The sequence below is a fragment of the Mobula birostris genome, chromosome 9 (assembly GCF_030028105.1).
Source record: "Mobula birostris isolate sMobBir1 chromosome 9, sMobBir1.hap1, whole genome shotgun sequence".
Lineage (NCBI taxonomy): Eukaryota > Metazoa > Chordata > Chondrichthyes > Myliobatiformes > Myliobatidae > Mobula > Mobula birostris.
The window spans coordinates 12,776,305-12,803,532 of record NC_092378.1 but is presented as its reverse complement, the minus strand read 5'-3'; the positions used below and the strand labels follow the sequence as shown (position 1 = coordinate 12,803,532).

General features: G+C 41.9%; 1 protein-coding gene across 2 annotated transcripts in view; it reads left to right on the top strand.

The window, feature by feature from the left end:
* The window catches only part of tmtc2b (transmembrane O-mannosyltransferase targeting cadherins 2b), a 224,486-nt gene that overhangs the window by 57,039 nt on the left and 140,219 nt on the right, over window positions 1-27,228 (top strand). The window contains exon 2 of one of the 2 annotated variants that reach the window (XM_072269329.1): window positions 22,773-23,343. The exons of the other annotated variant lie outside the window; for it this stretch is intronic. Within the exon in view, the coding sequence (XP_072125430.1) occupies window positions 22,773-23,343 (571 nt within the window). The remainder of the gene's footprint in view (window positions 1-22,772; window positions 23,344-27,228) is intronic. 2 annotated transcript variants of the gene reach the window in all.

Sequence of the window (27,228 nt, the reverse complement as noted above, 5' to 3'; positions counted from 1 at the left end):
TGTGGACTCTACAATCTGAACATCATGACCATTGGATAAATTACACACATTTCATTTAGTCAGAACAAGTATCTGCCGTCTTATGGGTGGAGGGAAGCAAAGTGGTCAGAGGGAAAGTAGGCCAACTCCAGACAAGGTCGGTATCACACCCAGATCCCTAGAGCTGGGAGGAAGTGACATTATTCACCCGATTATCATAGATAGGCACGGAACTAAAGGCAGCCACTCAGCCCATCAATTTTGCAATAGCCGTTTAATTCTATCTCACTCTCCTACTGCAGCTCTAGGGAACCAGCAATGGCCCTGATCTGCGCAACAATTTACAGTGCCAGCAGTCGATCCCCGCTGTTGTGTTCACCCTGTGACCACAGAGCTTCCATCAGTGTGCTCTTGTTTCCTCCCACATTACAAAGATGTATGGTTCAGGTAAGTAAGTTGGGGGCATACTATGTTGCTACTCTAAGCCTGATAGCATTCATGGGCTGCCCCAGAACTTCTTTTGACTGCATTGGTCGTGAACAGAGATGGCATACTTCACTGTATAAAACCAATCTTTAAATCTAAAACTGTTCTCAGCCCATGAAACGTGCTAGGTAAATGCAGCTCTTCATTCCTTCGTGCAGTTACTCATTTCACTCTCGGAATAGCAGGATTGGATTTCACTTTCCTAAATTGTTTTGCACTGTGTAATCCAGTTTCAAGTCAAACCCAGATGAACAACGGCAACTTCATGCGAGGCATTCAAAGTCATCAATTTTAGCATTTTTTTGCTGAGACATGGAGGATGCTGGACCGATGCAGCAACAATACATGCATAAACCCCGAATACCAGAACCACAGATATGCAGTGTGACCTGTGCAGAAGGAAGCGATTACAGCAACTGTGAAGTCTGCTTCTGCGTGATTGAAAGATGAGATACTTCACTGAGCATTATTTTTAAGTTGATATTTAACCTGCTATCCTTTGGGCACTGAAGTAGGCAGATTAAATGGTTTTGGCATGGACTAGATGGGCCAAAGGGCCTGTTTTTGTGCTGTACTTAGCTATGACTCTATGACAGCAATTCTCCTCAGTCATCATCATTATTATGAGCCGTGTTGTATGATGTGAGTGATCATAGATGCTGCTTGGCCTTCTAAGTTCCTCTAGCATTTTGTGTGTGTTACATGGTCTTTCCATGACCATGTTTGTTCTTGGCATATTTTCCTCAGGAAATGTTTTGCCATTGCCTTCTTCTGGGTGGTGTCTTAACAAGATGGGTGACCCCAGCCATTATCAATATTCTTCAGAGACTGTCTGCCTGTCATCAATGGACACATAAACAGGACTTGTGATATACATCGACTGCTCATACAACCATCCACCACCTGCTCCCATGGCTTCAAGTGACCCTGATCAGGGGGGCTAAGCAAGTGCTACACTTTTCCTGAGGGTGACCTGCAGGCTAGTGAAGGGAAGGGGTCTCCTTTGGTAGAGACATATTTCCACCCCACATTTGGGCTTCATCTACAAGGGGTATGAAGAAACTGTTTTAAGCAGGGTTTTACTAATAATTCAATGTATGCAGAGATGGTAGAAAGAAAATCAACCTTGCAGCTAAATGCAATGTGCGTAGCCATCATGGTTAGCATGGGTGAGCAGGGCCAAAATGGGTATGGTAGCATAGTGGTTAGCACAACGCTTTACAGTACAGGTGACCTGGGTTCAATTCCCTCCGCTGCCTGTAAAGAGTTTGTATGTTCTTCCCGTGCCTGCTTAGGTTTCCTTCGGGTGTTCAGGTTTCCTCCCACAGTCCAATGATGTACCAGTCAGTAGGTTAATTGGTCACGTTGAATTGTGATTTGGTTAGGATTAAATTGGGGAATTGCTGGGTGGCGTGGATCAAAGTGCCAGAGGGGACCATTCACTCTGTGTCTCAATTTATTTATTTATTGCAATACAACTTGGACTAGGCCCTTCCAGCCCTTTGAGCCACGCCACCCAGCAACCCCTAACTTAGCCCTAGCCTTATCATGGGACAATTTACAATGGCCAATTCACTTACCAACTGGTATATCTTTGGACTGTGGGAGGAAGCCGGAGACCTGGAGGAAACCTAGGCCCGCATGGTCAAGGGGACAATGTACAAACTCCTTACAGATAGTGGCAGCTGGCCTCCCTTCTTTGCAATAACAGTTCTACATTGTGTGAGGAAAGACAGTAGTCAAGAATAACATGGACTCCTTGAAATCTGTTGTCAGTGACATTGTAAGTTAAAGTTAGTGTTGGCAAGCAGGTATAATACTTACTCTGCAGCAGTATTTACATTAGCAAAGTCTATACGATGTCAGAATATTAAAAAATGTTAATGCCAAAGCTTAAAATCCCTGAATCCACAGAAGATACAGTCTGATTTTTCACTTGTGGTGAATATAAGACTGAGGGGGAAATGGCAAAGACTTCCTGATCTCCTCTCCAGTAAATGAGGCACATAAATGTACTTGCTCACATCCTCAATTTGGTCTAATTCAGACAACCACACTTCCAACAAAATATCAACAGGCTGGAATTCCAATTGCGAAATATGTTAAAAGGAAATCAGATCGACCCTACTTAAGATCATAATCTCTCCATTATCTCCAAATGCATACTTGTTTCATGCAAAAGAATTAGTAATGCTGTCCAACACAAGATGTTTGCTTTACTGTGTATTCTGTTTACTTTTTATGGTTAGTCAGACACTAAAACTTGTGAAATATTAAAATATTTAAAGTTCCCAGCATGAAATGGTTGTCATTTTTACCTGTGATACGTTTTAGTATCAAAATTGTAGTCATCACCCAATCATGATTAACAGACATAATGACAACCACTCGGTCTGCAAGCCATCATGTCAAATTGCTCTTGTCCATTTCTCAGCGATCTTGCCGAGGAAGATTGAAATCATCCAGGCATGAGCAGAAGGTGAATGGGTGTCACATAAGAGCATAAGAAATAGGAGCAGGAGTAGGCCATCTGGCCCGTCGAGCCTGCTCCGCCATTCAATAACATCATGGCTGATCTGACCATGGACTTGTCTCCACCTACCTGCCTTTTCCCCATAACCCTTAATTCCTCTACTATGCAAAAATTTATCCAACCTTGTCTTAAATATATTTACTGAGATGGCCTCCACTGCTTCATTAGGCAGAAAATTCCACAGTATTTAGAGCCGTGTACCAGCTTCTCCCTCGCTGATGCTGGAGGAAGGTGTCTGCTGGTGACGGTCTCTCTTTCCCTCTTGCTCAGTGCTCCTAGAGGAAGGTCTCTGCATTCGCATGATCTCTCTCTCTCTCTCTCTCTATGTTGTTGGAGGATGGTGCTGGAGCATCGGGTCGGGCAAAGTTTCATCAATGTGATTAGTGGGTTGGACTCTGTAGTTCACGTTACGATGTGTTTCTGGTTTCTGGTTGCTCCTTTTTTTTGTTGCTATTTTGGACGACTTTGAATCGGAGCTGCCAGCAGATAACAAACTGAGCTGAACTAAGTGTGCCTGAACTCTTATGGTTTTGTGTTCTATTTTCTGTGTTTTTCACTCATTTTTGTTTGTCGCTATTTGCATGATTTTTTTTTGCATGGGAGTGTGGTTGATGTTTTTCTTCGAATGAATTCCACAGTTTCCTTTTGTTTTGTGGCTGTCTGGGAAAGAGGAATCTCAGGGTTGTATACTACATACAGACTTTGATAATAAATGCAGTTTGAATCTTTGAATCTTTGTCCCAACTCTACCTTGAATGCCTAGCCTCGGATACATCCTGAGAATAAATGTGTCAGTGATTCTCTGGCTCTTATGAATGAGAGAATAACAAACGGAAGCTATTCCTTCCATATATCTGCTCTTTGAAAAAGAAATTCCATTATTCCCATCCTCTACACCTTCCTTATATTTGTACAAACATTTCCCCTTTCTCCCATGGCCCACTCTCCTCTCCTTCAGATTTCTTCTTCTTCAGCCTTTTACCTTTTCCACCAATCACCTCCCAGCTTCTTACTTCACCTCCCTTCCCCTACCCACCTACTAACCCCTGCACCTGGCTTCACCTTTGACCTGCCAGTTTGTACTCTTTCTCTTCCCCCTACCTTATTCTGTCTTCTTCTCCCTTCCTTTCTAGTCCCGATGAAATATCGACTGCTTATTCCTCTTCTTAGATGCTGCCTGACCTGCTGAGCTCATCCAGTGTTCTGAGTGTGTTTTCCCTTTCAAGTACACTCTTTAAAATTCTAATCTTAAATCAGCTTCTGCCTACCTTTTCAGGCTTGGTTCTGAATAACTCACAGAGTATAGAGAAAGGATTACCTCATCCCATGGTTATTTTGCTAATTTAATTGAAATCCTTTGGTGACTGTGACTTCTTGGAACAGTTTCTGCCCCTCAAACCCTTCAGGAGTTGAGATGTACTCCTGCAGTTCCATTGAATGTCCTATTTCCCAAAGTTCAATATATGTGCTTTCCATGCAAGCCAACTCCCACGAACAGATCGCTTCTTCCCATGACCTATTTTCAGAAAATATCTGTCGTGCTCCAGGAACTCTTTTCAGTGCATCAGAATGAGCTTATATTTGTTAAAAAAAAACATTCTTAGTATTAAGATAAGGAAAAGAAAATTATTAAATCCTGCATATCATAATGCAAAAAAAAAGAATCATGTGATTTTTCTTCTTATAAATCAGTCATTCTCCTTTCAGTTCTGAAACTGAAACACTAACTCACCTAAATGTCACAGGTGTCAGCTGTGGTTTAGTGGTAGGGTTAGACAGAGGGCTGTTAGTTCAAATCACACCCCAGAGACTTGAGCACATGATCTTTCCTGACCTTTCAGTGCATTACTGTGGGACTGTTTTGCTGTTAAAGCTGCCCTGTTGTGCCAATATTAATCCCTCACAAAACATCACTGAAGCAAATGATAGTTAGTCGCAATTTCATCGCTGTTTGGAAAATTTGGCTTTGTTTATGTTGATTTTTGTTGTATGCCCTTTGTTGCTTGCTGGGCTATTTTCAAATGTAGTTCATGATTTTTTTTGGTACGTTCTTCCCGTGACTGCGTGGGTTTCCTCTGAGTGCTTTGGTTTCCCCCCCCCCCCCCCCACAGTAAAGATGTACCATTTGGTGGGTTAATCGGTCATTGTAAATTGTCCTGTGATTGGGCTGGCATTAAATTGGAGGATTGCTGGGTGGTGTGGTTTGAACGGCCTACTCTGTGCTGTATCCCAGTAAATAAATAAATAATCAGAATGCATTCCAAAATTAAATTAGAGCATTAAACTTTTCAGTTAAAGGTCAAGATTTAAGGTTCAAGGATTCAAAGTACATTTATTACTTTTAAATTGTGGGATCGTTGGGCGGCAAGGCTTGAAGGGCTACTCTGCACTGTGTCTCACTAAGTAAGTAGATAACTGATTTTCCATCCAGTAGTTAATACATTCAGCTGTGGTTCACAATGAGCCCTACTTTCATGGAGTTCATCATTGTTGGTAACCAAACAACATCTTCCAGGAAAGAGTATAAATTGAGAATTACAACCCAATAAAACTCTTCTCAGCTTTTAGCTGACCTAAACAGCCATTAAACAGATGTGATTATGACACCTAATAAGTTGGAATTTGCTTGAAGGCACATCAGCAACAGCACATTTCCAAAGATGAACACCTTGGGCTTGCTGCGTGTGTTTGCCTTCACAGCAATAAAAGTGTTTTACATCTGACATAAGACTCTTTGAAACCTTTTACCACTAGGAGAGAGCTACTCAGCAAATCCAGCAGACTCTCGACTTGAGAAATTAACAGAAGTTTAGACTCTGAGCTAAAGAATTACTTCTATTATTAATTTTATTACTTCTATAATTTATAATTACTTTTACCTCTCAAGAAGAAACAAATTTAGATTTTGAGCCACAAAAATAGAACATTTAATATATAATGTATTAGTGAAATATTAATATATTTTGGAAGTTTGTAGTGGGGACTAGAAATTAAAAACTGAAGCTAATATTTTAGTGCTAATGTTCTTTGAGAAGCAACACATGGTGAGAAATTCTGGAGCTAAACCACACAAACATTGTTTATTCTCTGGGCATAAAATGGAAGTTCCATTAATTATGAGTTGCTCATCTTGTATTGAATGGATTATATCTGTTTTATGTGCTTTGACATCTGAACTGAGCTTTAAAATCCATAAGACTTCTGTTCCGAACTAAAATATTTACATAAATATCAGTGAGAATTCAGTGAGCTTAAGTGTGTTGAAACAATCCAATAACTGGTTTCATCCTTTGCTATTTTTTTAATTGACTTGCTATTTTTGAAATGTTTTAAAATATCCTTTCCTTTCCCTCTTCCCCTCCAGCTGTTGGCCCATTGATGGCATGGTCAGGAACTCAGCCTGGGGAATTGCAGGCATGAAAATGTGGGCCTGGAGCCTGTTGTAAAAATAACAGCAAGGCTATTATCACTCACCATTGTTAAAGTGTAAATTGGACAGCAACTTCCGGCAGCTGCACATGTGCATTTAAGCAAGGGTATCAGGATGTTGTTGTACGAGTGCATGCCCCTCTTTATTTAGTATGACCTATTAAAAGATACAGCCTTAAAATTCCTGGAAGGTTGTGAAATTGTGGTACAAATGATAGATGCACTAAACTCACTAGGGCAAAAAAATCAGGGCTTGTCCTTTGTAGTGAAATCAAACTTTTGAATACCGTGCTAAATATCCGTTATTAACTACTTTGTGTAATTAGGGGCACATTTATTTTACTTTGGAGTAGTAAAAGAAGAAAAAAATATTTTAAATTATTTTCATCTCTCATTTTTCCCTTTGTTTTCTGCACTGATTTGAGATTGAATGTAACATTCTAATTGACACTTTCTGGTTCAACCCCTGCATGCCTTCTTAATGATCCTTCAGTCTGATTGGTTAAAGCAAATTAATAGCAGCTTATCCTGCTTACAAAGGTCTCAGGTTCCCTGTGGTGCTATACTGAAATAACTCAGTTGGTACATAGGTTTTAGTGCAAAATCCTCATGGCAAGTTTGTGGGTATGTGCGAGTTTAATGAATAGCTTCCACTGTTCCAATGCTGCTCATCTCAAAATCCAGGCCGTGGTTACAATTCAGTGATGTCAGCAGTGGGAGGGAGCAACTAGTTTGCACAATAAATTCAAACTTCGCTGAAGTTATATTCAAACCTTGCTCAAATTAATGGGATACAAGTATTTGTTTCTTGCTAACTGAAGGATCTTAAGCATAATTAGTCCATGTGGTAACAATCTAAACCCCAGAAGGTGTACCATGTAGTTCGTTTCTTTTCAATTACTATTGTGAGAGAAAACAGATGATTTTGGGAAAGAACTACTGCCTGAATGTTCATCATAGGTAGCGAGTGTGAAGATTGTCCAGTAAAGCTATACTACTACATTCCTCTGAGGAGAGCTTTAAGTATCCTCCAAAGTTCAGCAGGACAAGAGGTAATCTTTTGGAAATTCCTGGAGGAAATTCTTGAAAGGCTTGACAAGAGTGATGGAGAGAAGATGCTTCCCTTAGCTGAGGAATCAGGGAAGTCACAGAGTAAGGGGTAAGTAGTTTCAGATGGAGGTGAAGAGTAGTTTCTTTTTGAAGAAGATGGTGGATCTTTAGGATACTCAGAGCATGATGAAGTCAGAATAAGAATCAGGATTAATATCACTGGCATATGTTGTGAAATTTGTTGTTATGCGGCAGCAGTATCATTGCAATAACTAATAATAAAAACTGTGAATGACAGTAAGAAGTGTGTGCGTGTGTGTGTAATATACGAGGAGTGATTGATAAGTTTGTGGCCTAAGGTAGAAGGAGTCAATTTTAGAAAACCTAGCACATTTATTTTTCAACATAGTCCCCTCCTACATTTACACACTTAGTCCAGCGGTCGTGGAGTGTACGGATCTTGGACCTCCTGAAAGTGTCCACAGCAGGGGTGATTGATAAGTTCATGACTTAAGGTAGAAGGAGATGAGTTATACAGCTCTCGTTACATACACATGCAGGTCAACTCTTTGAGTGATTATGCAGAAAGTACTTCTATCTTAGGCCATGAACTTATCAATCACCCCTTTTGTGTGTGTGTGTATGTGTATATATACTGATCCTGGATCATTGAGTGTGTGCCTTCAGGCTCCTGTCCCTCTTCCCTGATGGTAGCAATGAGAACAGGGCATGTCCTGGGTGATGGGGGATGCATAGTGATGGATGCTACCTCTTTGAAACACATTCCTTGACGATGTCCTGGATGCTGGGGAGGCTAGTGCCTATGATGGAGCTGACTGAGTTAACAACTTCCTCAGCTCATTTTGATCATTGCAACACGTACTAATAAAACTGTGATTTACAGCAAAGATACAATCATTAAATTAAATAAGTAATGCAAAAAAAGGGTAGTGAGGTAGTGTTCATGAGTTCAATATCCATTCAGAAATCTGATGGCAGAGGTCTCAGCCACTGAGTTCATTACAAAGATCATTAGATTTCTGGATGTAAAAGCATTCAAGGGATATGGGGACGGTGCTGGAAAATGGAGCAGAGGAAGAAGATCAATCACAATCCTGGTTAATGACAGAGTGCCTTTGAAGGGCTTAATCTTTCTCCTAATTCATATGTTATTACACATGTAGGCTGAATTTTGAGTAAAATTATTACAGTAAAAGCTATTAAACACAATAATGATCTACTGTTTCTCTAAAATCCATTCCTTTCTGTGAATGGAACTAATTCTAATTCTCGACATTTGGGGGGGTGGGAGGGGGCACGGTTGCCTAGTGGTTAGCACAATGCTTTAGAGTTTAGGAGACCTGGGTTCAATTCTTGCTGCTACCCATAAGGAGTTTATCTGCTCTCCCCATAATGCGTGATTTCCTCCTGGTGCTCCAGTTTCTTCCCACAGTCCTCCCTTTCTCCTGTGATTAGGCTAGGATGAAATCGGGGGATTGCTGGCCGGTGTGGCTTGTTGGGCCAGAATGGCCTTTTCCACACTGTATCTCAATAGGTAAATAAATCTGCCGGACAATGCTGAGGATGTTCTACGAGTCTGTGGTGGCCAGTGCTATCATGTTTGCTGTTGTGTGCTGGGGCAGCAGGATGAGGGTAGCAGACATCAACAGAATCAACAAACTTATTCGTAAGGCCAGTGATGTTGTGGGGATGGAACTGGACTCTCTGACAGTGGTGTCTGAAAAGAGGATGCTGTCTAAGTTGCATGCCATCTTGGTCAATGTTTCCCATCCACTGCATAATGTACTGGGTGGGCACAGGAGTACATTCAGCCAGAGGCTCATTCCTCCGAGATGCAGCACAGAGCATCATAGGAAGTCATTCCTGCCTGTGGCCATCAAACCTTACAACTCCTCCCTTGGAGGATCAGACACCCTGAGCCAACAGGCTGGTCCTGGACTTATTTCATAATTTACTGGCATAATTTACATATTACTATTTAACTATTTATGGTTCTATTACTATTTATTATTTATGGTGCAACTGTAATGAAAACCAATTTCCCCCTGGCATCAATAAAGTATGACTATGAAATAGTTTTCATTTTAGACAGTCCTTTGGAGTCAAAGATGAGTTGCTTCCACTCCATTTCTGAGAAGTGCAAGATATTAGTGTAAAGGTCTGTTGTGTTTTTTTGAAAGGTTATTCTATTTTGCCAGCGTGAATTAGGTCAAGCATACAAGTTATTGTGAAGGTAAGAGTAACAGGTAGAGCAGCAGACTTATTGTCACGCTACTCTGTCTTAATTGGGTGGCAGGGTGGAAATACGCCTCTACCAAGGGTGTAAGGCATTCCTTCCTCCCTCTAGGCTGCAGCTCATCCTTGGAAAAAGTGTAGCACTTGCTTGGCCACCCAGTCAGCATCATGTGAAGCCATGGGAGCAGGTGGTGGATGGTCGTATGAGCAGTTGGTGCACATCACAAATGCTGGTTATGTGACCACTGACGCCTGGTGGACAATCTCTGAAGAGTATTGATAATGGCTGGGGTCACCCATCTTGTAAAGGCACTGCCCAGAAGAAAGCAATGGCAAACCACTCCTGTAGAAGAATTTGCCAAGAACGATCGTGGTCATGGATAGACCATGATCGCCCATTTCATATGACATGGCACATAATGAACGATGAACTTTGTCTTAAATGAGGGTAGGGGATGTAATGAATTTTGTTTTTGCACCTTTCTAAGTTGTTCTCAAGAAAATTCTGACATAACGAGGTACTTCAGGATAGTTAAATCTACATTCTAAACTATTTTCTTTATGATCTTTTCTGATACTTCTGAGCAGTTCTGTATCATAAAATTAAACTCTGATGTTATTGGATGATATTTCATTGCAATAGATTCACTTTAACTGATCCTACTCGGCAGGAAAGTAGTGTCAGGGAGTCAGGGTCTGTTTTACATCCTGCCTCATTTTCCTGAACACTGGGTCAAATCGGGTGAGATAAAACCCAACAACTTGGTGGAATTCAAAAGGGTGAAACTAAACTGCGTGACCAAGATGCATCAAACAAGATGAAACAAAGATTACTATGGTACCCAAGGGTGGTAATCTTCTAACAGAGTATTCAGCGTAACTGAAACTGAATCAGAAGCTCAAATATAGCCAATGAGTTTGGAGTATTTTTTTGGAGTTTGGAGTTTTTATTTGGAGTATTGTGTACAGTTCTGGTCACCAAATTATAGGAAAGATGTCAATAAAATTGTGAGAGTACAGAGGAGGTTTACTAAAATGTTGCCTGGGTTTCATCTCCTAAGTTACAGAGAAAGGTTGAACAAGTTAGGTCTTTATTCTTTGGAACATAGAAGGTTGAGGGGGGACTTGATAGAGGTATTTAAAATTATGAGGGGGCTAGATAGAGTTGACGTGGATAGGCTTTTTCCATTGAGAGTGGGGGAGATTCAAACAAGAGGACATGAGTTGAGAGTTAAAGGGCAAAAGCTTAGGGGTAACACGAGGGGGAACTTCCTTACTCAGAGAGTGGTAGTTGTGTGGAACGAGCTTCCGGCAGAAATGGTTGAGGCAGGTTCGATGTTGTCATTTAAAGTTAAATTGGATAGATATATGGACAGGAAAGGAATGGAGGGTTATGGATCGAGTGCAGGTCGGTGGGACTAGGTAAGAGTAGGAGTTCGGCACGGAGTAGAAGGGCCGAGATGGCCTGTTTCCATGCTGTAATTGTTATATGGTTATATGTTATATGGAGTTAATTTGTAATGTTAAATGTAACTTGCAGCTGACTAGTTTTGCCAATTTCTTCCACCATGAAGCCTCTTAATGTCATAAAGGAAAAGAAATCTATGCCTCTGTACAGGAGCTGGATTTTATGCAGCAATACTCGTAATGCAGTATGCTTATTGTTTTAACGGGCATCAAAGAAAGCAAACAGAATCATGGTTGCCAGAATCAGTGGAAGTACTCAGTAGGACAATTAGTTGTCAAGGGAAAGGGAAAACATTTTAAAAATTAAACACAAGATACTGCAGATGCTGGAAAGACCATAAGATAGAGGAACAGAATTAAGCCATTTGGCCCATTGGAGTCTTCTGTGCAATTTTATCATGGCTGATTCATTTCCCCTCTCAGCTCCAAGCTCCCATCTTCTCCCCGCACCGTTTCATGCCATGACTAATCAAGAATCTATCAACCTCTGCCTTAGGTATACCCAATGACTTGGCCTCCCTGCTGCCTGTGGCAACAAATTCCACAGATTTACCACTCTCTGGCTAAAGAAATTTCTCCTCATCTCCATTCTAAAAGAATGCCCCTCTATTCTGAGGCTATGTCGTCTGGTCTTAGGATTCCCCACCATAGGAAATATCCTCTGTACATCCACTCTATTGAGGCCTTTCAGCATTTGATAGGTTTCAATGAGGTCACCCCTCATTCTTCTGAATTCCAGTAAGTACAGGCCCCGAGCTCTTCATGTGACAAGCCTTTTAATCCCGGAATCCAAAGTAATTCGCACAAAATACTAGTGGAACTCCGCAGATCAGGCAGTATCTATGGAGAGGGCTAAAGAGTAGACATTTCGGGCCGAGACCCAGTTCAGATGAAGGGTCTCGTCCAAAATATCGACACTTTATTCCTCTCCATAGAGCTGCCGGATCTACTGAGTTCCTCCAGCATTTTGTGTGAGTTACCATCTTTTGGTTGATGACTTTGCACTGGAATCTGCTGGAAGGGTTTTGAAGAAAGGTCATCAGATTAAGATGATGCCTGGTTCTCCCTCCACAGCTGCTTTCTGACCTGCCAAGTATTTCTAGTGCATTCTCTGTAAGTTTGTTTTCCTTGGATAAATAGACAGAAGCTGATCCCGAGGTTACAGCAGATTTAATGGAAAATATCTGAGTAAGCTGCTGTTCAATGAAAACTGAATTACAGTTTGTGTATAAATAAATTTTATTATCTTGTCAGAATGTTTTCGGGATGAACCAGACCCTCGCACCAGAACAGTGACACTCTATTGGCACTGCATAATACATTTATGTTTACATTCAGTAAAGTAGTGATGAACACATGCTTCAGGCACTCATGGTGACTGAAGATATGTGGGCTCGGGATTGTTATTGCATTGCCCACACAATTCTGGTTCCAAGCTGGTTATAAATCACGACAATTTGGCAGCAGATGACCTGTCATGATCACCGCAGGCATTGACACTGGAAAGTTCATTGGGAATCATTTTTTTTTTGAGGGGTAGATGGCGAAAAAGGGTATAGGTCTGTATCAGTGTGCAAAATTGCACCCTAAAGCTGAAATAACTGATTACAATTATTGCTTTATACAGGATCTGTCAGTAATTCCGCTAAAAGCAGAGCAAAACTACTGCTGTTGCTGGAAATCCATACTAAATGTTGAAATATCGTTGACCTTAAATGTTAAGTCCTTCTCTCTTCCTGAGTATTTATTTAGAGATACAACATGGAACAAGCCCTTCTGGGCCTTGCCACCCAGTGTCCCATCTATTTAACCCTTGCCTAACCACAGGACAATTTTTGTAGGGGAAAATGTACAAACTGCTTACAGACGGGGCCAGAGTTGAACTCTGAACTCTGACGCTCTGGGATGTAATAGCGTTGCACTAACCACGATGCCACTGTGGCACGTTAACTGCTGAGATTCCCTAGTGTTTTCCGTTTTTATTCCAAGCAATGTTTTACTGCCTGTGGAGTGAGAAGGCGCAGGTGTCTTCCTCGTTGACGACCTCCACTCAACTCCTGTGGAGCCACTGCTATTCCAGACCTCCAGAACTCTTTCCTTGGACTCTGCAGTACTGCCAGCGAAACAGGCAGACTTATCTCAATTAATCTCCTCCCCTTAGTATGGATGCAACCAGTATTCAAGTGCTTTGAATAGCAGAGTTTGCTGTGGCTAGAATTTTATACTGAGACATATTTGTGTGTTACATCTTAAGTATGTTCATAGAGTCATTAGAACACTACAGCACAGAAACAGGTCCTTTGGCCCATCTAGTCTGTGCTGAACTATTAATCTAGTCCTATTGACCGAAACATCTATTTGGTTACCCTGGTTTCCTCCCTCAGTCATGGAACATAGAACAGTACAGCACAGTACAGGCCCTTTGGCCCACAATGTTCTGGTGACCCTTAAACCCTACCTCCCATATAACCCCCCACCTTAAATTCCTCCATATACCTGTCTAGCAGTCTCTTAAATTTCACTAGTGTATCTACCTCCACCACTGACTCAGGCAGTGCATTCCATGCACCAACCACTCTCTGAGTAAAAAACCTCCCTCTAATATCCCCCTTGAACTTCACACCCTTTACATTAAAGCCATGTCCTCTTGTATTGAGCAGTGGTGCCCTGGGGAAGAGGCGCTGGCTGTCCACCCTATCTATTCCTCTTAATATCTTGTATACCTCTATCATGTCTCCTCTCATCCTCCGTCTCTCCAAAGAGTAAAGCCCTAGCTCCCTTAATCTCTGATCATAATGCATACTCTCTAAACCAGGCAGTATCCTGGTAAATCTCCTCTGTACCCTTTCCAATGCTTCCACATCCTTCCTATAGTGAGGCGACCAGAACTGGACACAGTACTCCAAGTGTGGCCTAACCAAAGTTCTATAGAGCTGCATCATTACCCCGCGACTCTTAAACTCCATCTTATGAAAGCCTATGAAAGCTAACACCCCATAAGCTTTCTTAACTACCCTATCTACCTGTGAGGCAACTTTCAGGGATTTATGGACATGTACCCCCAGATCCCTCTGCTCCTCCACACTACCAAGTATCCTGCCATTTACTTTGTTCTCAGCCTTGGAGTTTGTCCTTCCAAAGTGTACCACCTCATACTTCTCCGGGTTGAACTCCAACTGCCACTTCTCAGCCCACCTCTCCATCCTATCAATGTTTCTCTTCGATCTTCGACAATCCTCTACACTATCCACAACACCACCAACCTTTGTGTCATCTGCAAACTTGCCAACCCACCCTCCTACCCCCACATTCAGGTTGTTAATAAAAATCACGGAAAGCAGAGGTCCCAAAACTGATCCTTGTGGGACACCACTAGTCACAACCCTCCAATCCGAATATACTCCCTCCACCACGACCCTTTGCTTTCTGCAGGTGAGCCAATTCTGAATCCACCTGGCCGAACTTCCCTGGATCCCATGCCTTCTGACTTTCTGAATAAGCCTACCATGTGGAACCTTGTCAAATGCTTACTAAGATCCATGTAGATCACATCCACTGCACTACCCTCATCTATATGCCTGGTCACCTCCTCAAAGAACTCTATCAGGCTTGTTAGACACAATCTGCCCTTCACAAAGCCATGCTGACTGTCCCTGATCAGACCATGATTCTCTAAATGCCCATAGATCCTATCTCTAAGAATCTTTTCCAACAGCTTTCCCACCACAGACGTAAAGCTCACTGGTCTATAATTACCCGGACTGTCCCTACTTCCTTTTTTGAACAAGGGGACAACATTCGCCTCTCTCCAATCCTCCGGTACCATTCCCGTGGACAACAAGGACATGAACATCCTAGCCAGAGGCTCAGCAATTTCTTCCCTCGCCTCGTGGAGCAGCCTGGGGAATATTCTGTCAGGCCCCGGGGACTTATCTGTCCTAATGTATTTTAACAACTCCAACACCTCCTCTCTCTTAATATCAACATGCTCCAGAATGTCAACTTCACTCATATTGTCCTCACCGTCATCAAGTTCCCTGTCATTGGTGAATACCGAAGAGAAGTATTCATTGAGCACCTCGCTCACTTCCACAGCCTCCAGGCATATCTTCCCACCTTTATCTCTCATTGGTCCCACCTTCACTCCTGTCATCATTTTGCTTTTCACATAATTGAAGAATGCCTTGGGGTTTTCCTTTACCCTACTCGCCAAGGCCTTCTCATTCCCCCTTCTTGCTCTCCTTAGCCCCTTCTTAAGCTCCTTTTTTGTTACCGTATATTCCTTAATAGAGCCATCTGATCGTTGCTTCCTAAACCTCATGTATGCTGCCTTCTTCCACCTGACTAGATTTTCCACCTCACTTGTCACCCATGGTTCCTTCACCCTACCATTCTTTATCTTCCTCACCGGGACAATTTTATCCCTAACATCCAGCAAGAGATCTCTAAACATCAAACACATGTCCATAGTACATTTCCCTGCAGAAACATCATCCCAATTCACACCCGCAGGTTCTAGCCTTATAGCCTCATAATTTGCCTTTCCCCAATTAAAAATTTTCCTGTCCTCTCTGATTCTATCCTTTTCCATGATAATGCTAAAGGCCAGGGAGCGGTGGTCACTGTCCCCCAGATGCTCACCCACTGAGAGATCTGTGACCTGACCCGGTTCGTTACCTTATAGTTGATCTAGTATGACATTCCCCCAGTTGGCCTCTCAAAATATTGTGACAGGAATCCATCCTGGACATACTTAACAAACTCTGCCCCGTCTAAACCATTGGAACTAACCAGGTGCCAATCAATATTAGGGAAGTTAAAGTCACCCATGATAACAACCCTGCACCTTTCCAAAAACTGCCTCCCAATCTGCTCCTCGGTATCTCTGCTGCTACCAGGGGGCCTATAGAATACTCCCAATAGAGTAACTGCTCCCTTCCTGTTCCTGACTTCTACCCATACTGATTCAAAAGAGGATCCTCCTACATTACCCACCCTTTCTGGAGCTGTAAGAGTATCCCTGACCAGTAATGCCACCCCTCCTCCCCTTCCCCCCACCCCATCCCTTTTAAAGCACTGAAATCCAGGAATATTGTGAATCCATTCCTTCCCTGGTGCCAGCCAAGCCTCTGTAACGTCCAAAGATTTACCAGTCGGTAGGTTAATTGGTCATTGCAAATTGTCCCACAACTAGGCTAGGATTAAATCGAGGTGCGACTCAAAGGGCCAGAGGGGCTTAGTCCGCACCTTATCTCATTAAAAAAATAAATAATCAGAATACATTGTTAAAGATACATTTCAAAATTAAATTGTAGCAGTAAACTTTTCAGTTAAAGGCCAAGGCTTAAGATTCAAAGTGCATTTGTCATCAAAATATGTATGCAGTATACAACCCTGAGATTTGTCCCCCCACAGACAGCCTTGAAACAAAGAAAACCATAGAACCTGTTCAAAGAAAGACATGAACCACCCCCATGCAGAAACAAAAAATAAATTGCTCAAACAGCAAAAAAATGAGCGAAAAACACAGAATAAAAAACACAAAATTGAAAGATTCTAGGCATATTCAGTTCAGCTCAGTTCAGTTCAATCTAGCACTGTGTCGAACTGACTTCAACAATTGTGATTTCTACTAAGATTGTGAGATGAAATACCACTTTAAGTATACATTTTGCAACTTCAGTATTTATTTGTAGTTAGCTTTGGATCACTGGTATAGTTTTTGCCGCCTTATTTATGTGTTTTTTTTCCATTATTCCATGTGGGTATTTTGTTTTTTGAGGGCAATGGTGAGGTGTTATTTGTCTGCAAAGAAGGGGAAGTAATTTTGGACAGCTAATGTTTCATGCCACTCTTGGGGACTCAAACATGTTAGCCATGACCTAGATTGAAGACTGAATCTTGTTAAGTTTAAGGTGTGAATGCAGTTAGCTGATTGGTTCCCCCTGAAAGTAAAGAGAAGTCCATTTAGTCCCATAACAAGAAACAGATTTTTTGTTAATAGGTATTTTTTAATAGAAAGTTTCAAAATATTCATCCAATTTTCAAAGCAAGCTATAGTTTATATTAAAATGAGGTCCTTTGGCCCATCCAGTCTATGCCAGCTCTCATGACATTCCCATCAATTCCCTTTTTTTTGCATGTGCCTGTGTGCATGCGCGTCTGTGCGTGTGTCCGTGATTATGTCTCTTTCATGGCTTTTACAAGGCGCGGAGTGAGAGAGAGACTGTGTGGCACGCCACACCTCACACAGACATTTTTGCAGTATTTTTCCCTTTATTTTACGAGGTTGAGTTGCGATCTCGACACTCAACCCGGCACGGATGGGAAACGTACTCGGGAGCGGACCCGACTGGTTTCGAACCTGGGAACCTCCGCTCCCGGGTCCGGCGCCGATGTAATTGCGCCACCAGCCGGCCATTCCCATCAATTCCATTCCCATGCTTATTTTCCAATAGTTGATTATCTCTCACATGCCCATCAGCCATCACTACACTTCAGTACCCAGTTAAACTACCGGCATCGTCACTGGAATGTAGAAGGAAATCGGAACAAGGTCATAGGGAAAAATGTGCAAATGCCTCACAAAGGGCACCTGGTCAGGCCCTACAGGTGTGTTCCAGCCCAATGTGCTTCAACATGGTGCTGTCACTTTCAGGGTGTGGTGAACATTTGTATTAACTGTGGCTGAAGTAAGCGATTCCACCACTTGAGTCTGCTCCACCATTCAATAAGATCAAGGCTGACTAAGTCTTGACCTCCACCACTTTTCTGCCTGATCCTCATTATCATGGATTGCCTTATTTTCCTCACCAGCAATTTCCTTAATTGTCTTGAATACCCTTAATGTCTCAATTTCCACTGCTCTCCAAATTCTAAAGATCTAACACTTTGGTTGTAACTCTTACTGTATGTTAAACAAGTGACACACCACCTGAGACCATGCATCCTAGTTCTAGATTTTCTTCATAAAAGGGATGGTAGCATTGTGGTTAGCACAACGCTTTACAGTACAGGCAACCTGGGTTTAATTTCCACTGCTACCTGTAAGGAGTTTGTACATTTTCTCCCTGAGTCCAAAGATGAACCTGTTGGTAGGCTGATTGGTCATTGTAAATTGTCCCATGATTAGGGACAATTTGGATTAAATTGGGGGTTGCTGGACAGCACGGCTCAAAGGGCTTGAAGGGCCTACTCCACACAGTATCTCAATAAGTAAATAAATAAATAAGTGGTAATCATCTTCCCTACATCTACTGTATACTATGAAGTCCAGTCAGAATTTTGCAGAACATAGCCCTCACAAGTCTCAGCAAGTTCCGTTGTTGATCTCATCGGCGTAGTCGTTCCACATCAGATGCTTTTTCAGTCCAGAAATAAATCTGTTTGTTTTTACTGCCTCCAAGGCAAGTGTAATGTTTTTTTTAAGCAAAGAATGTAAAACTGCTTTTTAGATGATCCTTTAGGTTTAAGGAAGCCTTAGCTCCACTCTGGTTCTTGTGATTTCTGACCTGCTGACCCTGAAGGATCCACATGCTCTGCCATAGTTGGTGTGGATCCATCTTGATGGGATGGATAGATGGCCTGTTTTGATTGTTTTGTGGTCCTTCTTCTGCTTGTGCATTGCCTTGTACAATTGCCGGAGAGCTATGAAGTGCTTGGTGCCTCTCTACGTGCTTTTCTGTCAGTTTGAGCAGTTTTGTGTCAGGGACTCACGAGCCAATGAGGGTTTTGCTCCAGATCTGGTGTCACCCAAAATTCAGCGCAGTTTTAGCAAATGCCCAGCCTTATCTTTGGTTCTTGTTGCAAGAAAGGTAAATATTCTATTGCATGTTGTGTCTGTTAAGCTTCTCTCAAAGTTCAAAAAGGCTAAATTCAAAGTAATTGTCAAAGTGTGTGTGTGTGTGTGTGTGTGTGTGTGTGTGTGTGTGTGTGTGTGTGTGTGTGATCATAAGCTACTCTGAAGTTCATTTTCTTGCAGGCATTCACAGTAGAATGAAGAAATGCAATAGAATCAATGAAAAACTGCACACAAAGACTGACAACCGATGTTCAAAAGATTAAATGTGCAAATACAAAATAAGCAAATAGTAATAACAACAGGTAATACTGAGAAGATGAGTTGTAAAGTCCTCGAAAGTGAGTCCATAGGTTGTGGAGTCAGTTCATAGTTGAGGTGAGTAAAGTTATCCACATTGGTTTGGGAGCCTGATAATGGCTCTTGAGCCCAGTGGTTTCAGATCCCTCTGAAGCTGCATTCTGTAGTCTTGTGCCATTTTAATAATATTTCTTCTTATGGCAGCAGATAGCCTCTCATTTCTCCACAGTATATATCATTTAGCAATCCCCAATTGCTTTCCCAGATTTGGCATGCCTTCTTGAAGCACAACAAACTGTGTATTGAATGGACTCATTTGCATGGTGCAGTTGGATAGGGAGATCATGGCACAGCAATAAACTTCTAGGCTGGGATAATCTGCATGTCGTGAGGGAACCATTACGCACCACAGAACAAGACCTTACCTATGACTTACGAAGCATTCTGTAGTTCTCAAACGTTAACACAAGTTTGAGTACCAATTGATGGAATGCACCTGGAACTTGCCTATTTCTAATAGGTGTTGTGCCACAGTCATTGAGGCAAGTTGTTCAGAGAACAGGCTAGCTAAGCAGTGCCTTATTCATCTTACCTTACTGTCCATTACTCTGCTGGAACTTAGGGCAGCAATGAAGGTCCTTCATTTCAGTCTGCCCTTGGCCATCAAAACCAATTTTGGTCTTGGTCTTGGCAGTGTTCAGGACTTACTTCATCGTGCCAGTAGCTTCCTCCCAGTTTTCACTAGTGTCAGTCACGCGAGTCCTGGGTGGAGACTGAGGTATACTGTCACACACAGATGTAGAAGAATTCTTCATTGCTGTATCCGTAACTATTTTGTTTTACCAGTCAGGGTTGTTAGCCTTGAGCTGAACCCCCAAACCTGGAGGACCGGTGGACCACTCTTAGTCTGGCCTCTGCTCTTTGACCTGTTTGGCATGGGTGACCCTACCAAGAGTCAAAGCATAAAGCCCTGACTCCAGCTGATATAACTCTCCAGGTCTCTGAGGCACACAAACCTCCAAACCCAACAACAGGGTTGTGGTCCTCTTGGAGCTACGCTACTCATGCTCTAATATTACTGGTGGGCTCTCAAAGACTTTAGAGCCTGCATATAATTCCGCTTCTGCTTACATGCCATTCTTCTGCACTTTCTGTACAGCATTTGTTGTTATATTTATAGTCTAGAGCAGCCAACTAACGTGCTGATAGAATGTTTGAATTAATGAAGCCCTGCCTTTAAATTGAGTCAGGATGCATAACAACATCTACTATTTCTCTGGAGTTCCATTCAAAAAGAAAACCTCATTATTTGGTCAATTACCTGCTGTTTGTGGGAGCTCCTGTGTGCAATTTGGTAATAATGCATTTATTTGTTCTATAATAAATTGAGATGAAATATTCTATAAAGGTATAAATTGCAGTTTGTCCCTCATTTTATTAGCTGAAGAAAATTTGATGTTTGATTTATTTACTATGGAATATTTTCGTAACTTCAGAACATTTGGAAGGTAGGTTGATCTGTTAATGAAAAAAAACTGCAGATGTTGGAAATCTGAAATAAATATATGCTGGGACGCTCAGCATGTCTGTGGCTTGGTCTGTTGAGTGTTTCCAGCACTTTTTGTGTTTATTTGTTGCTCAGACCTGAAAATAACATTAAAATCAACTGAGAATTAAAAAATACAAATTTTCACTTCTAATTGGAATTGTTATGTGTCTGCCATTTCAGTAATTCATTCTGTGTATGTCCATTTGTACTAACACTTAATTTTCCTTTTTTTAAGCAACCAATGTTTCATACTTTGGTAAAATAAAATGTCTTGTTTTCACATTTGCGTCTGAAACCTTCTGAAACTGTTGCTGAGAATTCCATCCCCATTCAGCAACACTCAACAAACTGTTGTGCAGGACCGTAGGAATTTGGCTCCATTAACTCCATCTGTAGATTCGCAAGAAGATAGGGTGATGGTTGAAGGGAATTGGCATAAGCTGAAAGCAGTAAAGTTTTAGCTGAGTACAAGTTTATGACTATGGAAGATTGGAGTGGACAACTTTGAAAATATTCCACCCTGCAGATTCATCCATTTTGCATGAATTTGCTCCGTCCATAACTTTATTTTCGAGTGATCCTTCAATGACCAAATGCTATACTTTAAAACCACAGTGCCCATTAGTTATATGACAACACACATTTGTTACCACTGTTCTTATAAATCAAGTCAAGTCACGTTTATTATCATTTAACTATATACGTGTATACCGTCAAACGTGACGTTTTTTCCAGACCAGGGTGTAAAGCACAATAGTACACATAACACACATATAACACACAATAACTTAGGAAAGTAAGGATAAAATCTACGCATGAGTTATGCATAAATAAAGAAAGTAAAGTACATAACTTAAATATTGTAAGGCACAGAACAGATTAACCGGTGACTCTTCAAATGCGATGCAGCAGGGAGTTCAGAAGTATAATGGCCTGAGGGAAGAAACTGTTCCGTTTTAACAAAACTATCAAAGTTTATTTACATATCAATCATACAAGCTGCAGGTATTCAGTATTTACAAGACAGTGAGTACTCTCAGATTAAAATATGGCTGCTACCATCTATTGAACAGTCAATGCCCTGGGGGGCCTACCACTCCCGGAAGTCCCCCAATGTACCCATTGCCACCATCTGTGTGAGGAAACTGGAGCACTGGAGAAAACCCACATGGTCGCAGGGAGAACGTGCAAGCTCTTTACAGGCAGTGGTGGGAACTGAACCCACATCACTGGTACAGTAAAGTGTTGTGCTACCATACCTTTCCCATCCTGACTGTTCTTGTCTTTATGTATCAGAGTCTCCTGCCTGGTGGTAGAAATTCAAAAGGGATGCTGGATGGATGGGTGAGAGTCCTGATAATACTAAGGGCCCTGCGTATGTAGCGCTCCTGATAAGTTTCTGATGGATGGTAATCCTCTCAGCTTTTCTCACAGTCCTTTGTAGGGACTTCAGGTGCTCCTGTACCAGACGGAGATGCAGTTTGTCAGGACATTCTCAACGGGCCTCCTGTAAAGTTCGGTTAAGATGGTGGGGGGTGGGGAAAGCTTGCCTGAATCTCCTCAGGAAGCAGAGGCACTGCTGTGCTTTCTTAGTCAGGCAGGTGATAAAGGCCACATGCTGATTATGTCTTTGAGAACAGCGGCAGAGAACATGATGTTGGCTTATGTTAGGAAAAGGAAGAGTGAATAAGGCAAACACGTCAAAAGTGGGAGAAGAGTACAATAATAATTTTCAAATGAGACCCAGCTTCGTCACCTATGAAGAATCTAAGCTATGGTAATTGCACTTACGTTCTTGTACTGGTTTTTCACTTATTCAGCTGTAGACCTTCATAAATCAACAAGAAATGTGATTGGAGATCTGCTATTAAATTGCTAAGACTTTCTTGTCCAATAATTAATTTTATTTCTATATTTCCTTCCAGCCGAGCCATTAAAACCAACCCAGATCTACTTCCAGAAACACCGTGGGTGAATATCTTTTATAATGACTTTTGGGGAACCCTGCTCACCCATAGTGGCAGCCACAAGTCGTACCGGCCGCTGTGTACGCTTTCCTTCCGTCTGAACTGTGCCCTCGGAGCTTTGGAGCCCTGGAGTTTTCACCTTGTTAATGTACTGTTGCACAGTGCCGTCACTGGCTTTTTCACAAACTTCTCCCGGTTACTGTTCGGTGACGGCCAGTGGACGTTAATCGCAGGCCTACTCTTTGCTGCACATCCTGTCCACACCGAAGCAGTGGCAGGGATTGTGGGACGAGCAGATGTCGGAGCTGGGCTCTTTTTCCTCCTTTCTTTAATGTGCTACATTCGGCACTGTGACTGCAGGAGACGGTCGTTGTGGAGCTGGCCTTGGTTGTTTGGAAGCTTCGTGTGTGCGGCCTGCAGTATGCTCTGGAAGGAGCAGGGTGTAACTGTCCTGGTAATTTTGGCTGCTTTTGATGTTTTTGTAGATCACAGACTCAGATTGTACCAGCTCATCTCACTAATTCAGAAGGTAAGCCACTTCAGATTAATTCAGGAATTGGATTTTAAGAGGCTAACAGTGAGCTCATGCTTTTGAGAAAAGGCCTCTCCCTCTGGCAAACAGAGCACATTAAAAAATCTTCTGTGGATTGTCCCATAATTTCCTGTGTGGAAGCAAAGGCATATCAAATTCTCCCTTCAATGAATCTGTTTTATTTTTATTTGGTGCTATCATGATAATAATTGTATTAACTGTCATCCAGTATGCTGGTTTTCAGCATTTGCATTCGACCTAAGAGTATGTTTGTGACAAAGCCAATATAAACCACAACAGGCCCCGGTGTCATGCTGAGAGCAATTTAGACACATACCAATGTGATGGGGCAGTGCTATAATGAATGGCAAATCGCCCATCCCTTGTGCTCGGCCTTTGAAAAGCTGCACCCTCCGCCCTCTACCCCGCCTCAGTGTGGGCAGCAACTGTTTTGCTCCATTTGTGTGCAGTTATAATTGCAAAAACATGCAATGGCAAAAAAAAAATTAATTGTCCAGGCCAGCTTTCAAAGCGTTGAGTTTAGGTACAAATAGTACCTAGCTACCTCTATGATAGCATGGCGAATTTATCTGTAAATATTTTTATATGTTATCTGAGCAAGACACTATCTTGCAATATAATCTGAGGGACTGGTCAGATTCCTTGAAAACAATGTGACAGAAAATTTAAATTCTGCCTTTTACTAGCTTCATTCCTGCTACCCCCTCCCACTTTCCATCCCCCACCCACTTTCCATCCCCCACATCCCTGTTCTTCTAGCTGGGTCGTCTGTGTTGTATTCAGTCCACCCGCTCTGATTCCCATCACCACTCCACCCTGGGAATTCTCGATAACATAGGCTTGTCAGACCACTTCAGTATGGCAGGGGGTCTTACCATGGCTGAGGCTGATTTGTTTTGTCAGAAGTTCATGGTTTCTGTAAAGGACTGGGATTCCCTTCTCACAGATGCCTCATGCCAACTCTGGTCTTTCCATCAATACTCTGACCTGAGATTAGATTACTCAGCACGTGCCAGACATCAACCCCAGGAGGCTTCTGTCCTGATTAACTCAGCTACCCATCCTTTACATAAAATATCCATAGGAACATAAAAGCCAAACAGAAATCTGCAATGCAATAATTTTTCCTTCAACTGTCCTGGAAGTTGTATGATACATTGAGACTGCAAATGTTGACTTATCACAGCAATCAAATCCGTACCAATTAACTCCAGTGGTTTAGGGCCTTAAGTGTCATAAACCCCAGGTCACCTTCCCTAGCAAGCAAGCTACATTCCAGCTACATCCTAGTAAGATTTTTACAAATATATATATTTTCTGTATTGTCATGTGTCTGAGGATGTAATATGCTATATTCGGTATTCAGTGATTTCATTCTATATTCGATTTGCTTTCCAGATAGACCATAAGACCATAAGACAAAGGAGCAGAAGTAGGCCATTCGGCCCATTGAGTCTGCTCCGCCATTTGATCATAAGCTGATCCATTTTCTCCTATTTAGTCCCACTCCCCCGCCTTCTCACCATAACCTTTCTAAAAATGCAATCAATTGATAGGGTCCAAAATTACCCCCCTCCCTCTGTTCCCCACTCTAACCTTTTACTTCTTCTCCCTTGCCTACTTCTTCCTGCTTCCCTTGTTCCCCTCCCCTTTCCCTTTCTCTGTGGTCTGCTCCCCTCTCCTATCAGATTCCTTCTTCCCCAACACTTGACATTTCCCAACCATCTGACTTCACCTATCGCCTTTCCAGCTTGCATCTTTCCCCTCCCCCCACCTTTTAATTCAGACATCTCCCCCTCCTGCCCCCACCCCACCTTCCCTTTCAGTCCTGAAGAACATCTACTACTACTCATTTCCATAGATGCTCCTGACCTGCTGAATTCCTCCAGCATTATGTTTGTGTGTGTTGCAGTAGAGTACACAGCTTTTCATCTGTGTATATTAAGCAATGTTGATGACGCTCAATTTGAGTGAAATAACCATAGTACTTGATATGTGTCAACGAAATCTCACGGATGCCTGGCCTTGCCTGTAAGCTCCTTAGTGAGGTTGTATGATGGTCCCTTACAAACAAGCCATAGTAGTGTATAGCCATTAAAGGTTAAAAGGCCAACTCGTTTTTTAATCAGAGGATCCATTGTGGTCCTTTAGTAAATTAGAGTGAAAAGTTGAGTAGCAATGAAGTGAAACTAATTCCTCAAGGTGAAACAAAAAGGGTAAAAACAAAAGTGTGTTTTATAGGAGAGATTTCATATTATATTTTATTTCAAAGTTGCTTAATCCTTTTAAACTGTCTGAGCATAAAAGAACTAAGTGGGATTTCACTAAATGGGAATGAAGTAGGTAATCTCCGTGCTGAATTGTTGAGTTTTATCTCTTGAGTAGCCAATCCATATGCATCATGCAGGCACTATGCCTGTTAGTTGGTTCTGACTCAGATGCGGTTGATCACAGTGGGTTCACTTGTGATGAATAGCATTGTGACATTTGTCGACATAACGCCCTTTGGGTGAGGTTATGGAAACTGCGAACGAGAATAACTGAGGCAAACTCTATTTCTAATCTTTTCATTGAAAACCGGTAATTTAAAAAGCACAAGGAACACAGTCATTGAAAAGGAATATTAGAAATGTACACACACACACAATGACCTAGAAATTCTTGTGTGTTGTGCAGTGTTTATGTCTGCAGGGTAATGAGGCAGACTGCGCTGACCTTGAATTCTGCGATTTCCTTTTAAATCCACTTCATGCTTGAAGGCATCAGGAAATGCTCAATGGTATTCAGTGCGGGTTTGGGTGCTTCTTCTGCCAATTCAGCAGAATTTGCTGCTTGCAAAATTACCTGGTCAGGTAACAGAAATGAATAATCTACAAATGCAAAAAATCTGAACAAAAACACAGATTGTTGGACATAATTAGAAACATTATCATGATTTTAATTCATGTCATGTCTTTTAAAATATATTATCTGTAGTCATTTAGTAAATAGTGCTGGTTGGTGGCATAATAGGATCAGCACTGGACTCCCAGGCGAGTGGTTGTAGGTTCGAATCCAGCCAGCTCCTTGCACGCTTTCCATCCACGCTGGGTTGAGCGTCCAGCTAGCAACTCGGTCTCATAAAAAACAGACAAAAGTACTAAAGAAATGGGAAGGTGCTGCCTGATGTGCCACAGGGCGTGGAAAGGAAAGAGGGTTTAATAAATATTCGAAACCTTTGACTTGCCTTTAAGTGTCGCAGATCATCAGCAGTCATCTTAAAGCAATTTAATGGTTTTTGACAGCAGGCAGTTGGCATGTTCTCAGTATTTTTATTTGCTCAATTCATCTTCTTTTGCACATTGGGTGATTGTCAGTCGTTGCTTATGTATAGATTTTTAAAAAATAATTTCTATAGTATTTCCTTACTCTCCTGTAAATGATTGCGAGAAAATATATCTCAAGGGAGTATATGGTGACATATGTGTACTCTGATGATGAATTTACTTTGATTTTGAGTTGTTAAAAGACCATTGGGCAGTCAGTGAGCTAGGCCAAAGGATTTGTCCTGCTGCGCTTTGTGTGAAGGCTGCTGAAGCGAAGTCTCAATCAGTGTCACCTCCTGGTTTACGGTTAGTTGGTGTGGATGGTGATTACGAAGTGTGGGCCAGATCAAGCATGATCCAGCACCCCACCCCCCCCCAGCAAAAATCTCAAAACTGTATCTATCTTGTGTAATGCAAACAGATACATAATGTCAAACTTGTATTTGATAACAGGATATCTGACTTAGCGGCTGAAAGAAAAAAACCTTGCAGTGTACAGCTAAAGATGAGGAGACATGTTAATCCGCTGGGGCTTGGTATGTGCATGAAGCATGCT